General features: G+C 40.7%; 1 protein-coding gene across 2 annotated transcripts in view; it reads right to left on the reverse strand.

Annotated features, from left to right (window-relative positions):
* Positions 1-17,070, reverse strand: part of TAB3 (TGF-beta activated kinase 1 (MAP3K7) binding protein 3) — a 109,445-nt gene that overhangs the window by 31,990 nt on the left and 60,385 nt on the right. For both annotated transcript variants that reach the window (XM_032620159.1, XM_032620158.1), the window contains exon 2: positions 102-293. In XM_032620159.1, coding sequence (XP_032476050.1) covers positions 102-203 — 102 coding nt within the window. In that variant the 5' untranslated portion in view covers positions 204-293. The remainder of the gene's footprint in view (positions 1-101; positions 294-17,070) is intronic.

Below are 17,070 nucleotides of genomic sequence, written 5' to 3' on the forward strand. Positions count from 1 at the left end.
AAACAAGAAAACTTAACTGAGTTCTAGTCACTACAACACAAAGTCACCTCTAATAAGGTAAACTGTAACTTTAATATCACTATCATTGGTGGGTAATCTACCTGTAACATGCACTGAGACACCACACCCTCCGGAATCTCAGGGAAACGTTGTCGGAGGTCATGGAGAACCTGCATATCAAGCTGCGGACTGTTTTGCGCCATGCCAGAGCAAATGGTGGTCAAGCTTCTCTTATGAAATGGATGCTAATCGGTCTTCCAATAGTAATGATCTTCCAATACTGCAGTCATTTTCTATTAAAAGAAATTAAAGTATGGTTAAATTTAATTACATATTTCACTTTATTCAAATAGAAACCATCAATACATTAAAATGAGCAATCTAAAAATAAGTATACCAAATTCTAAAGTTGGAAAATGGACAAATTCTACTTAGCCAAAGACTTTTCTGATGGAATATATAGCTAATCACTGGTTTAAAAACAACAACGACAGAATTCCCAAACCTTCAGTTCCATTTTAATGCTTCAAAAATGAAAAAAGCAGCAGCTAGATTAAAAATACAGAGTATTATTATTTGGCAACCATATTTCTCTAAGTCTTGAGAAATCCTACTTATGTATAATCACTCATGTTTTCCTACGGGCTATCATATCAGTCCTCTAAAGCGGGATAATCATTTTGATGTCTGAAGTAATAAAATCAGGCAACAGGAATTGATAGTAACACCACAAACCACACATGTCCTGTTTGCCTTACATTCTCCCTGTACTTTGAAGCCAAAAGGCTTGAATTTGAAGTCTGAGTAAAGCAAACCCAATGTCTAAATGAAACTACTGGGCAAACAAAAATGGAAATGCAGAATCCTTCGCTTTCAAAGATGATGCTGGTGGTCCATCAGTAGCCAGACTTGCCTAGCCAAGGTTTCACCTAGTTCTGGTGCAACTGGCACAGGTGCAAAGATGCCAGGATTTGGGGGCACAGTTTGAGTAGAGGCAAGTGACCCCCAATCTCACTGGTATTAGTCAATTTAAGCACCCATGTAAATAAAGGCAGCTAGTGAAGTAATAATGAAATCATAAATCAAGTGGCACCATCAAGGATCAATTACTGACCCATTTTTTCATCTATCTCTCCCATTTTTATGAGGGGAAAAATGTACAGTGTATACCATACAATCTCATAATATTTCTGCTGTGATCACTCATGAGATGGTAAAATATTTTTAAGACTGAGAATTAAACACCTGCATCTTCGTAAGATGCACGGAAATCATGATTTTAAGATGCAAGTCTAAACTACACAATAAGGGAGGGTCATCCCACACCAAATCCATTTCTTGCAAACAGGCCCTGAAACTTTAAATAATACCATTACCTGGGGCAATGTACAGAACTACAGAGAATTCTTTTTTTTTTTTTTTTTTCCGGTACGCGGGCCTCTCACTGTTGTGGCCTCTCCCGTTGCGGAGCACAGGCTCCGGACACACAGGTTCAGCGGCCATGGCTCACGGGCCTAGCCGCTCCGCGGCATGTGGGATCTTTCCGGACCCGGGCACGAACCCGCGTCCCCTGCATCGGCAGGTGAACTCTCAACCACTGCGCCACCAGGGAAGACCCGAGAATATTTTAAAACCTTAAAATGCTGCAGGAAAATACTGAATTACTTTTGCTGCTTTATAATTAAGTATATAATTAAAAAATAAATACCATGTAATCTCAAATTTGACTTTCATTATAAGCAGGGAATTTCATTTTGCATGCAATCTCTTGACTTTTACTGGGCATCGAGCTCTCTTTTCTTCCTTCTAAGCCAAGACTGTCAAGAGTAATTATACTCTTTGTGTCTACAAGGTGGCAATAAAGCCCCTATGGATAAGACTCTGCCTAACCTCAGGTATAAATAGCTATTAGGGACTGCTTTAATGACTTCCAACATCAACATGGAGGATACCTAGTGAATCTAAAGAAAAATCAAAATATGGGAAAAGAATAAAGATAACTTCCAATATGCACATATATATAGGCTTTCTGGCCTCCATATACAATTCTGCTCCCTGCAATGCATTCCTTAGTCTGCTCTAATCTGGCTCAAATCACTGTTCCACTGAAATACTCTCTTCATCATCTCTCTGCTGCTAAATTCAGAGGATTTATCTTCTGGTTCCTATGCCCCTTGACCTTTGCAGCATCTGACACTACTGATCATTCCTTCCTTTTTTCAGCCCCTATGACATCACACTAGCCTGGTTTCTTCCCACCTCTCTTGTCACATTAATGCTTGCCTGGTTTGGGCCCTAAGCCGCCTCGTCTTCTCATTCTACGTCCTTGTGCCTAGTGATGACGTCCACTACTAAGGTTTCAAAAACGTTTAAAGGCTGATGATTCCCAAATTGCTATTAAGCGCCATGCATGCTCTCTCTTAAGACTCCAGACACATAGAGTCTACTGCCTACACACAGCACCATCTGGATAAACCCAAAGACATTAGTCAATATGTACAGAAAGGAACTCCTTACCACAATCCTTCTCCAAACACTGTGTTCTCTCTACGAATGTTACTACTATTCACTCAGTTAACAAAACTAGAAACCAGAGCGTGCTCCTTGACTTCCCATTCTTGCACAACCAACTAAACAAGAATATTAAATCAAATGGGTGATGGTGTGCACCCTGGTTCTGCCATTTAGTAGCATCTAGGAAAGATACTCAGCTTTTAAGCCTTTGAAGCTTCATATTTAAAAATGGAAATAATTGTAGGGTTGTAGTAGAATTTAAAAGGCAAACAGTAGTAAGTCAGGAAGCATTAGTTACTATTATTCAGGGCATGTCTGAATATTGTTCTCATCAACATTATACTAGCAACTTCCTGCTGCTCTTCCCACCTCAGGTCTTGCCTTCCCCCACATCACAGCCAGAGTATCTGTTTTCTAATCTCAACCAAACAGCGCTTTGTGTGATCCTGTGCATGGATGTCCCACACTGCCTCCTCTCAGGGCATTAGCCCATGATCATCCATCTGCCTGAGATACTTTTCTACCTTCCTCCCTCCCACTGCTTCTCCGAGCCATACTGATACCGTACATGTCAGTATTGGTGGCACCTCCTCTAAGAAGGCTTCCACTGACAGTCATCACCACCCCCCCCCCCCAACTTAGTCCGGCTGCCGTAACTCTCCTCCACCTACTCTGGGCTAAAGGACCCTCCACTATGCTTCCGCAGCAGGCTGTGCTTATCCTCACAGGAGCACCAAACACACTATACTGGAGCCACCTGTGTATCTAAAGGTCTCACATGTGGAACTGTAGCTCCACCTAGAATGTGTTATGCCAGAAAGTGGGGACGTACTCAAGGAATGATGGGAGCTTGTTACAAGGACCTGAAAGTCAGCTTGAAGAGGCTCCCACTGACCAAATCTGTGACAATTTGAGCACCAAAACAATTAAGGACAGTAATGAATTAGAGGCCTGTAGAAAAGCGGAACCCGTGAGTCCTTAGCCCGATAATAAATAGTTAAATAGGCACACACACAAATAAAGGCAAAGGGAGGGCTTTTGCTTAGTGGAATCCAACTAAATGTGTACAGGAAGTGCTGGAGCTGGAAAAATCATCATTTTGCAGCCATCACAGTACAGACTACTTCAATGAAGAATCATCAATGGATGCTAAATCTAGGGGGAAATTTGGATGAAGTTAGCCTATATTAATGGTCTTAAAAGTGTCTCCCCAGAGAACTGCTTATTAGCTGCAAAGGAAAATTTAACTACATAGTGGATAAATCAAACAACATCTTAGATAATCAAAATTAACATCACCAGTGAGGGACAGATGGACAGCGCACGCCTCCAGATGTGATACTGTGAGAAGAATATGTTACTTTATAATATTCCAGTTAGGAATATGTAATCTGAAACTATTCATGAAAAAATAGACAAAACCAAAATGAGAAATGTTCTGTTAAAAACAAAAAGCAGGGAGTGGGAAGGTGAAAATGTCATCTTAAAAAAATGCCAATGTCATAAAAGACAAATGCTAGAAAAATCAAAGATTAAAGGAGATACTAGAACCATGACAACTAAATCTAATGACTGATCTCAGACTGGATCCTATACTAAATGGAGGAAATGTTATAAAATAAATGAATGGATCAACTGCCAAAATTCAATGTGGATGGTACATTAGGAAAAGTATTCTACCAATGTTAAACTTATTGAATTTAATCAATTTACTGACTTGGTAATTGTGCTGTGGTTATATACGAGAATATCCCTATTTTTAGGAATTAGGCAATGAAGCATTTAGGAGTAAAGGGCAACTTTACTTTCAAATGGTTCAGGAGAAACAATCAAATATATGTATATATGTGCATATATACAAACATGCATGCACACACATGTGCACAGAAAGAGGGAGCAAGTTACAAAAGCACAAAAGAAAAGGACTTACAACAAGATGGCAGAGTAGGAAGGCCCTGAGCTCACCTCCTCTCATGGGCACACCAAAATTACAACTATTTACAGAGCAACTATTGATAAGAAAGTCAGGAATCCACCAGAAAAGATCTACAACTAAAGATATAAAGAAAGAACCACAACAAGATGAGTAGAAGAGGTAGAGTTGCAGTATACTCAAGACCCAACTCCCAGGTGGGCAACCCACATACAGGAGGAGAATTACAACTGCAGAAGTCCTCCCCAAGGAAGGGGTCTGAACTCCACATGGGGCTCCCCAGCCCTGTCATCCTGCACTGGGAAGACGAGCCACCAGAACATTTGGCTTTGAAGGCCAGCAGGGCTTTCCTTCCAGAGAACCAAGGGCAGTGGGAAACAGAGACTCCACTCTTAAGGGCACACACAAAATCGCACATGCTCCAGAAACCAGGGCAGAAACGGTAATTTGAAAGGAGCCTGGGTCAGACCCACCTGCTGACCTTGAAGAGTCTCCCAGAGAGGCAGGAGGCAATTGGCACTCACCCTGGGGACACAGACACTGGTGGCAGTCATTTGGGGGAGCTTGTTCTATCATATAGACACTGCTGTTGGCAAGCATCACTTTGGAATCCTCCATCTAGCTTATGAGCCTCAGGATCCCACAGAGTCCCTGCCCACATGCCTGTAGGCACCAGTACTGGGATGCCTGAGGCCAAGCAACTAACCAGGTGGGGACGCAGCCCCACCTACCAACAGAGCAGCAGTAGCCACAGGACCCACTAGGCCCCTTCCCCACCCACCATCAGGTCAACAACAGCTCTTAGACAACTTGAGCCCCTCAGCCAGCCACGCTGGGATCCAGCCCCACTCACCAGTGTGCCAGCACCAGCTTTGGACACCACAGAACCCGCAGCCAGTCGAGTCAAGAACCGGCCCTACTTACCAGCAGGTTGACCCTTGATCTGGGAACCCCGGGCCCACAACTACCCACCCCTGAACACAGGTCTGCCCACTAGTAAGCTAGCACTAGCCCTAGGACACCTGGGTTTCTGTAGCCAGTTGCCTCGTGACCCGGCCCACCCAACCAGCAGCTGGCAACCACTGCACAAAGCAGGACCTGGTGCCCAACCAGACCAGGAGCCAGCCACACCTAGCAAAGTGACATAGTCAGCCTGCCACAACAGAAGGACCCACACAGCCCACACCCCTAGAGAATAACAGCTCTGGTAACCAGAGGGGAGTGCACTGCTGGAACACTTAGGATGTCTCCTACAAAAGGCTACTTCTCCAAGGTTGGGAAATATAACCAATCTACCAGATACACAGAAATAAAAATAGCAGTCAACATGTTCCAATCAAAGGAAAAAGATAAAACCCCAGAAGAAAAACTAAATGAAGTGGAAATAAACCATCTACCTGAAAAAAAGTTCAAGGTACTGACCATAAAGTTAATCAAAGAATTGGGGGAAGAATGGATGAACACAGTGAGAAGTTTAACAAAGAGTTAGAATACATAAAGAACCACAAACAGAAATGAAGACTACAGTAACTGAAATGAAAAATACACTAGAAGGGCTTCCCTAGTGGCAAAGTGGTTGCGAGTCCGCCTGCCGATGCAGGGGACATGGGTTCGTGCCCCAGTCTGGGAAGATCCCACATGCCGTGGAGCGGCTGGGCCCGTGAGCCATGGCCGCTGAGCCTGTGCTCCGCAATGGGAGAGGCCACAACAGTGAGAGGCCTGTGTACTGCAAAAAAAAAAAAAAAAAGAAAGAAAAAGAAAAAAAAATACACTAGAAGAAATCAGTAGTAGACTAAATGATACAGAGGAATGGATCAGCGAACCAGAAGACAGAGCAGTGGAAATCACTGAGCTGAACAGATTTAAAGAAAAAAAAAAGAATACAAAGAAATGACGACAGTTTAACGGACTCCTAAGATATCATGAAGCATACTAACATTCGTATTATAAAGGTCCCAGAAGGATAAGACAGAGGGAAAGGGGCAGAGAACATATTTGAAGACATAACGGCTGGAAACTTCCCTAACCTGGGAAAGGAAATAGATATCCAGATCCAGGAAGCAAAGAGTCCCAAACTGGATGAACCCACAGAGGTCACACCACGACACAATGAAATTAAACTGGCAAAAATCAAAGACAAGGATAGAATATTAAAAGCAGCATGGAAAAAGCAAGAAGTTACATACAAGGGAACTCCAATAAAGCTATGAGCTGTTTTTTCAGCACAAACTCTGTAGGCCAAAAGCAACTGGCATGATGTATTTCAAGTGACGAGAGGGAAAAACCTACAACCAAGAATACTCTACTCGGCAAGCCTCTCATTCACGTTTAATGGAGAGATCAAAAGTTTTACAGACAAGCAAAAGCTAAAAAAGAGTTCAGTACTACCAAACCAGCTTTATAAGAAACATTAAAGGGCCTTCTCTAAGAGAAAAAGAAAAGGCCACATCTAGAAATGTGAAAATTATGAAAGGATGGGATCGGATCAAGATGGGCAAGAGGAGTAGGACGTGGATCTCACCTTCTCCCAAAAATACATCAAAAATACATCTACGTGCCAAACGACTATCACAGAACATCTACTGAACTCTGGCAGAAGACCTCAGACTTCCAAAAGGACAAGAAAATCTCCATGTAACTGAGTAGGACAAAGCCAAAAATGAAAAAAATAAAACAAAAGAGAGAGAGAAAGGAATCAGGAGGGATCCTGAGCCCCTGGGAGAGAGCTGTGAAAGAGGAAATGTTTCCAAACATTGGGAAGTCCCCTCACTGGCGGGAAGATCATCTGGGACAGAAGCAGAGCTTCGGAGCCTCAGAAGAGAGCAGAGAAACCAGTTTGCAGAAGGCAAGGCGGAGTGAGACCTGCAAAGACGGTCAGTGCCAACACCCAGCACTCCCCAGCCTGAGACGCTCGTACACTGGGGCAGGCAGGGGCTGGGTGCTGAGGCTCGCAATTCGGAGGTCAGACTTGGGGAGAGGACTCAGGTTGGCTGTGTGGAGACAGCCTGAGGGGCTAGGGTGTGATGTGCCACAACCAAGGGAGTATGGGAAGAAGACTGGGCCTGCCACAGAGGCAAGGTGCTATTGTTGGGGGGCACACAAGGAAAGGGGCAGGACCACATAGGAGTTTCTTTCTCCGTGTGTACTATCAGGCAATAGGGCACTGCCTGCACAAGCTCTGGGGTGGGCACGAGCTACAGCTGCCACATCAGACTCGAGAGGTGGGTGCTGATTGCTGCCACTACCGAGAATTCTGTGAACAGACACCAACCACTATCCCCACATTCCTGGGAGCATGCGCAGGCCACTCACCTTCACACCTCCATCAAGGGAATAACAGCTAGCACATACTGAGGAAAGAGACAGCAAGCATCCAAAGCAAAAGCAGCCCTCACGCCAAAACAATATTAAACCCACACAAGCTTCACGGGGACACTCCCACATAGAAACAGACCTCCAAGATTACAGGAGATAATTGTTCTCCTAAATGCATAGAGTAAGAGAAATGTAAGCAAAATGAAGAAGCAGAGGAACTACTCCCACTTAAAAGTCCAAGGGAATTCCCCTGAAAGAACAAACAATGAAACAGTCCTCTTCAGTCTACCAGACACTGAGTTCAAAAAAAGAGGTAAGAAAAATACCAAAGGAATGAAGAAAGGCTATCAACGGAAATGCAGATTACTGTAAAAAGGACCTAGAAACTATAAGAAGGAGCCAAGAAAAATTAGCAAATTCATCTGCCAAGACAAAAGCTGAACTAAAAGCAATGAATAGCAGAATGAATATTGCAGGAGAAAGAATAAGCAATCTAGAAGATAGAAAAATGGAAATTAATCAAAACGGCACACAAAAAGAAAACAATATAAGAGACCTATGGGATAACATAAACATGCCAATCTACGCATAATAGGGATTCCAAAAGGAGAAGAAAGAGAAAAGGGGATTGAAAATGTATTTGAGGAAATTATGGCTGAAAACTTCCCAAACCTAAAGAAGGAACCAAATATCCAGCTATAGGAAGCACAGAGGGTCTCAAACAAGATGAACCCAAACAAACCTACACCAAGACATATTGTAATAAAGATGGCCAAAGTTCAAGAGAGGATTCTAAAGGCAACAAGAGAAAAACAGAGTCAATTACAAGGGAACCCCCATAAGGCTATCAGCTGATTTCTCAACAGAAACACTACAGGCCAGAAGGGAGTGGCAAAATATATTCAAAGTCTTGAAAGAGAAAAACCTGCAACCTAGAATACTCTACCCACCACGATTATCATTGAGAATAAGAGGTGAAATAAAGAATTTCTCAAACAAGCAAAAACTAAAAGAATATAGCAATACTAAACCTATCCTAAAAGAAATAATGAAAGGTCTTCTCTAAATAGAAAAGAAGTAAGAAGCTATTAGGAAGGAGTAAATCACAACTGGAAACTAAATTACTTAAATAAGCCAGTATACAGATCAAAAAGGAGGAAAAAAACCTACTTGTGAAAGTGTTGATAAACAGAAGGAACGCAAAAGGGTAAACGTGAAGATGTAAAAAAGGACATCAGAATCATAAAATGTGGGGAAAGAGAGTTTAAAAATGTAGATTCTTTTTTTTTTTCTTAGAACGTGTTTGAGCTTATATGACTATCAGTTGAAAAGAAGCAGATATAGGAAGGGATTAACATACCTGAAGACCAGGGCAACCACAAATCAAAAACATACAATAGGTTCACAAAAACCAAAAAAGAAGAGAACACAAGCAAAAAATCAAACCACAAAAAGAAAAACAGAAAGAAAAAGATAGGAACAAAGAAGAAACGTAGAATCCACTGGAAAACAAGGCTTAAAATGGCAATAAACACATATGTATCAATAATTACCTTAAATGTCAAAGGACTGAATGCTCCAATCAAAAGACACAGGGTGGTAGACTGGATAAAAAAACAGCAGCCTACAATATGCTGCCTGTAAGAGACCCACCTTAGGGCAAAGGACACAGAGATTGAAAGTGAGAGGATGGAGAAAAATATTTCATGCAAATGGAAATGACAAGAAAGCAGGAGTCGCCATACTCATATCACACAAAATAAACTTTAAAACAAAGGCCATAAAGAAAGAAAAAGAAGGATACTACATAATGATAAAAGGATCAACACAAGAAGAGCATCTTCCACTCGTGAAAATATATGCACCTAATATAGGAGCACCCAAACACATAAAACAAATACTAACCAACATAAATGGAGAAATTGAAGGGAATACAATAATAGTAGGAGACTTTAACACCCCACACATATCAATGGACACATCTTCTAGAGAGAAAAATCAATAAGGCGACAGAGATCCTAAATGATACAACAGTTAGACTTAATTGATATTTTCAGGACACTACATCCAAAAAAACAGAATACACATTCTTTTCAAGTGCACATGGAACATTCTCTAGGACTGGGCACATACCAGGGCACAAAACTAACCTCAACAAAGTGAAGAGTATAGAAATTGTTTCAAGCATCTTCTCTGACCACAGTGGCATGAAACTAGAAAAAAACCGCAAGAGAAGAAATGACCAAAAAAAGACTACATGAAAACTAAACAACATGCTACTAAAAAAAACCAATGAGTCGGGACTTCCCTATTGGTGCAGTGGTTAGGAATCTGCCTGCCAATGCAGGGGACACGGATTTGATCCCTGGTCTGGGAAGATCCCACATGCCGTGGAGCAACTAAGCCCGTGCACCACAACTACTGAGCCTGCACTCTAAAGCCCGTGAGCCACAACTACTGAGCCCACACACCACAACTACTGAAGCCCACGCGCCTAGAGCCCGTGCTGTGCAACAAAGAGAAGCCACCGCAATGAGAAGCCTGCACAATGCAACGAAGAGTAGCCCCCACTTGCTGCAACTAGAGAAAGCCTGTGCACAGCAACGAAGACCCAAAACAGCCAAAAATAAATAAATTAATTAAAAAATACCAAAAACAAAAACCAATGAGTCAATGACAAAATAAAAAACAAAATTAAAAAATACCTTGAGACAAATGACAATAAAAACACAATCATACAAAATCTTTGGGATACAGCAAAAGCAGTTCCTAAGGGAAGTTCATAGGGATACAGGCCTTCCTCAAAAAACAAGAAAAATCTCAAATAAACAACCTAACCTGCCACCTAAAAGAATTAGAAAAAGAAGAACAAACAAAACCTGGGGGGACTGGTTCAAGATGGCAGAGTAGAAGGACGTGCTCTCACTCCCTCTTGCGAGAGCACCGGAATCACAACTAACTGCTGAACAATCATTGACAGGAAGACACTGGAACTTACCAAAAAGGATACCCCACATCCAAAGCCAAAGGAGAAGGCACAATGAGATGGTAGGAGGGGCGCAATCACAATACAATCAAATCCCATAACTGCTGAGTGGGTGACTCACAAACTAGAGAACACTTATACCACAGAACTCTACCCACTGGAGTGAAGGTTCTGAGCCCCACGTCAGGCTTCCCAACCTGGGGGTCCAGCAACGAGAGGAGGAATTCCTAAAGAATCAGCCTTTGAAGGCTAGTGGAATATGACTGCAGGACTTAGACAAGACTGGGGGAAACAGAGACTCCACTCTTGGATGGCACACATAAAGCAGTGTGTGCATCGGGACCCAGGGGAAGGAGCAGTGACCCTGAGGGAGACTGAACCAGATCTACCTGCTAGTGTCAGAGGGTCTCCCACAGAGGTGGGGGGTGGCTGTGTCCCACCGTGAGGACAAGGACACTGGCAGCAGAAGATCTGGGAAGTACTCCTCGGCATGCACCCTCCCAGAGTCCACCATTAGCCCCACCAAAGAACCCAGTAGGCTCCAGTGTTGGGTTGCCTCAGGCCAAACAACCACCAGGGAAGGAACCCAGCCCCACCCATCAGCAGACAAGTGAATTAAAGTTTTACTGAGCTCTACCTACCACCAGTCCCTCCCATCAGGAAACTTGCACAAGCCTTTTAAATAGCCTCATCCACCAGAGGGCAGACAGCAGAAGCAAGAAGAACTACAATCCTGCAGCCTGTGGAACAAAAACCACATTCACAGAAAGATGGACAAGATGAAAAGGCAGAGGGCTATGTACCAGATGAAGGAACAAGATAAAACCCCAGAAAAACAACTGAATGAAGTGGAGATAGACAACCTTCCAGAAAAAGAATTCAGAATAATGATAGTGAAGATGATCCAGGACCTCGGAAATAGAATGGAGGCAAAGATGCAAGAAATGTTTAACAAAGACCTAGAAAAATTAAAAAACAAACAAACAGAGTTGAACAATACAATAACTGAAATGAAAAATACACTAGAAGGAATCAATAGCAGAATAACTGAGGCAGAAGAACGGATAAGTGATCTGGAAGACAGAATGGTGGAATTCACAGCCGCAGAACAGAATAAAGAAAAAAGAATGAAAAGAAATGAAGACAGCCTAAGAGACCTCTGGGACAACATTAAACACAACAACACTCACATTACAGGGGTCCCAGAAGGAGAAGTGAGAGAAAAAGGACCCGAGAAAATATTTGAAGAGATTATAGTCGAATACTTCCCTAAGCATTGGAAAGGAATAGACATCCAAGTCCAGGAAGGGCAGAGAGTCCCATACAGGATAAACCCAAGGAGAAACACGCCGAGACACAGTAATCAAATGGGCAAAAATTAAAGACAAAGAAAAATTACTGAAAGCAACAGGGAAACATGACAAATAACATACAAGGGAATTCCCATAAGGCTAACAGCTGATTTCTCAGCAGAAACTCTATAAACCAGAAGAGAGTGGCATGACATATTTAAAGTGATGAAAGGGAAGAACCTACAACCAAGATTACTATACCCAGCAAGGATCTCATACACACTCGATGGAGAAATCAAAAGTTTACAGACAAGAAAAAGCTGAGAGAATTCAGCACCACAGCAAATGCTAAAGGAACTTCTCTAAGTGGGAGACACAAGAGAAGAAAAGGACCTAAAGCACAAACCCATAACAATTAAGAAAATGGTAATAGGAACATACATATCGATAATTACCTTAAATATGAATGCATTAAATGCTCCAACCAAAAGACACAGGCTCGCTGAATGGATACAAAAACAAGACCCATATATATGCTGTCTACAAGAGACCCACTTCAGACCTAGGGACGCACACAGACTGAAAGTGAGGGTATGGAAAAAGATACACCATGTGAATGGAAATCAAGAGAGAGCTGGAGTAGCAATACTCATATCAGATAAAATAGACTTTAAAATAAAGAATGTTACAAGAGACAAGGACGGACACTACATAATGATCAAGGGATCCAAGAAGATATAACAACTATAAATATATATTTATATTTGCAAATATAATAGATATGCACCCAACAAAGGAGCACGTCAATACATAAGGCAACTGCTAACAGCTATAAAAGAGGAAATCAACAGTAACACAATAATAGTGGGGGACTTTAACACCTCACTTATACCAATGGACAGATCATCCAAACAGAATATTAATAAGGAAACACAAGCTTTAAATGACAGAACAGACCAGACAAATTTAACTGATATTTATAGGACATTCCACTCCAAAACAGCAGATTATGCTTTCTTCGCAAGTGTGCACAGAAAATTCTCAAGTATAGATCACATCTTGGGTCACAAATCAAGCCTCAGTAAATTTAAGAAAACTGAAATCATACCAATCTTTTCTGACCACAACGATATGAGATTAGAAATGAATTACAGGGAATAAAATGTAAAAAACACAAACACATGGAGGCTAAACAATATGTTACTAAAACACCAAGAGATCACTGAACAAATCAAAGAGGAAATCAAAAAATACCTGGAGACAAATGACGATGAAAACATGACGATCCAAAACCTATGGGAGGCAGCAAAAGCAGTTCTAAGAGGGAAGTTCATAGCAATACAATCCTACCCCAAGAAACAACGAACATCTCAAATAAACAATCTAACCTTACACCAAAAGGAACTAGAGGAAGAAGAACAAAACCCAAAGTTAGTAGAAGGAAAGAAATCATAAAGATCAGAGCAGAAATAAATGAAAGAGAAACAAAGAAAATAGCAAAGATCAACAAAACTAAAAGCTGGTCCTTTGAGAAGATAAACAAAACTGATAAACCATTAGCCAGACTCATCAAGAAAAAGAGGGAGAGGACTCAAATCAATAAAATTAGAAATGAAAAAGGAGAAGTTACAACAGACACCCCAGAAATACAAGGCATCCTAAGAGACTACTACAAGCAACTGTATGCCAATAAAATGGACAACCTCGAAGAAATGGACAAATTCTTAGAAAGGTATAACCTTCAAAGACTGACCCAGGAAGAAATAGAAAATATGAACAGACCAATCACAAGCAATGAAATTGAAAGTGTGATTAAAAATCTTCCATCAAACAAAAGTCCAGGACCAGATGGCTTCACAGGTGAATTCTATCAAACATTTAGAGAAGAGCTAACACCCATCCTTCTCAAACTCTTCCAAAAAACTGCAGAGGAAGGAACACTCCCAAACTCATTCTGTGAGGCCACCATCACCCTGATACCAAAACCAGACAAAGATACTACAAAAAAAGAAAATTACAGACCAATATCACTGATGAATATAGATGTAAAAATCCTCAACAAAATACTAGCAAACAGAATCCAACAACATATTAAAAGGATCACACACCATGATTAAGTGGGATTTATCCCAGGGATGCAAGGATTCTTCAATATACACATATCAATCAATGTGATATACCATATTAACAAATTGAAGAATAAAACTATATGATCATCTCAATAGATGCAGAAAAAGCTTTTGACAAAATTCAACACCCATCTATGATAAAAACTCTCCAGAAAGTGGGCACAGAGGGAACCTACCTCAACATAATAAAGGCCATATACGACAAGCCCACAGCAAACATCATTCTCAATGGTGAAAAACTGAAAGCATTTCCTCTAAGATCAGGAACAAGACAAGGATGTCCACTCTCACCACTATTATTCAACATAGTTTGGAAGTCCTAGCCACAGCAATCAGAGAAGAAGAAGAACTACAAATTGGAAAAGAAGTAGAACTGTCACTGTTTGCAGATGACGTGATATTATACATAGAGAATCCTAAAGATGCTACCAGAAAACTCCTAGAGCTAATCAATGAATTTGGTAAAGTTGCAGGATACAAAATTAATGCACAGAAATCTCTTGTATTCCTATACACTAATGATGAAAAATCTGAAAGAGAAATCAAGGAAACACTCCCATTTACCACTGCAACAAAAAGAATAAAATACCTAGGAATAAACCTACCTAGGGAGACAAAAGACCTGTATGCAGAAAACTATAAGACATTGATGAAAGAAATTAAAGATGATACAAACAGATGGAGAGATATGCCATGTTCTTGGATTGGAAGACTCAATATTGTGAAAATGACTACACTACCCAAAGCAATCTACAAATTCGATGCAATCCCTGTGAAATTACCAGTGGCATTTCTTACAGAACTTGAACAAAAAATCTTAAAATTTGTATGGAGACACAAAAGACCCCAAATAGCCAAAGCAGTCTTGAGGGAAAAAAACAGAGCTGGAGGAATCAGACTCCCCGACTTCAGACTATACTACAAAGCTATAGTAATTAAGAAAATATGGTACTGGCACAAAAAAAGAAATATAGATCAGTGCAACAGGATAGAAAGCCCAGAGATAAACCCATGCACCTATGGTCAACTCATCTATGACAAAGGAGGCAAGGATATACCATGGAGAAATGACTGTCTCTTCAATAAGTGGTGCTGGGAAAACTGGACAGCTACATGTAAAAGAATGAAATTAGAACACTCTCTAACACCACACACAAAAATAAACTCAAAAAGGATTAGAGACCTAAATGTAGGACCGGACACTATAAAACTCTTAGAGGAAAACATAGGAAGAACACTCTTTGACATAAATCACAGCAAGATCTTTTTTGATCCACCTCATAGAGTAATGGAAATAAAAACAAAAGTAAACAAATGGGACCTAATGAAACTTCAAAGCTTTTGCGAAGCAAAGGAAACCACAAACAAGACAAAAAGACAACCTTCAGAATGGGAGAAAATATTTGCAAATGAATCAATGGACAAAAGATTAATCTCCAAAATATATAACCAGCTCATGCAGCTCAATATTAAAAAAACATACAACCCAATCCAAAAATGGGAAGAAGACCTAAATGGACATTTCTCCAAAGAAGACGTACAGATGGCCAAAAAGCACATGAAAAGCTGCTCAATATCACTAATTATTAGAGAAATGCAAATCAAAACTACAATGAGGTATCACCTCACACCAGTTAGAATGGGCATCGTCAGAAAATCTACAAACAAGAAATGCTAGAGAGGGTGTGGAGAAAAGGGAACCCTCTTGCACTGTTGGTGGGAATATAAATTGATATAGCCACTGTGGAGAACAGTATGGAGATTCCTTAAAAAACTAAAAATAGAATTACCATACGACCCAGCAATCCCACTACTGGACATATACCCAGAGAAAATCATAATTCAAAAAGACATGCACCCCAATGTTCACTGCAGCACTATTTACAATAGCCAGGTCATGGAAGCAACGTAAATGCCCATCGACAGACGTATGGATAAGCAAGATATGGTACATATATACAATGGAATATTACTTAGCTTCAAAAAGTAACGAAATTGGGTCATTTGTACAGACGTGGATGGATCTAGAGACTGTCATACAGAGTGAAGTAAGTCAGAAAGAGGAAAAGAAATATCGTATATTAACACATATATGTAAAACCTAGAAAAATGGTACAGGTGAGCCGGTTTACAGGGCAGAAATTGAGACACAGATGTAGAGAAGAAACGTACGGACACCAAGGGGGGAAAGTGGCTGGGGGTGGTGGTGGTGTGATGAATTGGGAGATTGGGATTGACATATGTACACTAATATGTATAAAATGGATAACTAATAAGAACCTGCTGTGTAGAAAAATAAATAAAATTCAGGAATTCAAGAAAAACCAAAAAACAGAAAACAGAACCTGAAGTCAGCAGAAGGAAGGAAATAATAAAGATCAGAGAGGAAATAAATAAAATAGAGATTTAAAAAAATAGAAAAAATGAAGAAAACCAAGAGCTGGTTCTTTGAAAGGGTAAACAAAATTGACAAACCTCTGGCCGGGCTCACCAAAAAGAAAAGAGAACGCAAATAAACAAAATAAGAAATGAAAAAGGACGAATCTCAACTGATACCACAGAAATACAAAAAACCGTAAGAGAATACCAAGAACAATTATATGTCAACAAATGTGACAACCTAGAAGAAACGGACAACTTTCTTGAAACATACAGCACACCAAAATTGAATCAAGGAGAAAAAGAAAATTTGAACACACCAATCACTAGAAGTGAAATAGAATCTGTAATTTTAAAAAACTCCCTACAAACTAAAGTCCTGGACCAGTTGGCTGGACTGGGGAATTCTTCCAAACATACCAGGAAGAACTTATACCAATCCTCAAACTCTTCCAAAAGACTGAAGAGGAGGGAACACTCCCAAAGACATTCTGTGAAGCCACCATCACCCTGATAACAAAC

Source organism: Phocoena sinus, chromosome X (assembly GCF_008692025.1).
Source record: "Phocoena sinus isolate mPhoSin1 chromosome X, mPhoSin1.pri, whole genome shotgun sequence".
Classification (NCBI taxonomy): domain Eukaryota; kingdom Metazoa; phylum Chordata; class Mammalia; order Artiodactyla; family Phocoenidae; genus Phocoena; species Phocoena sinus.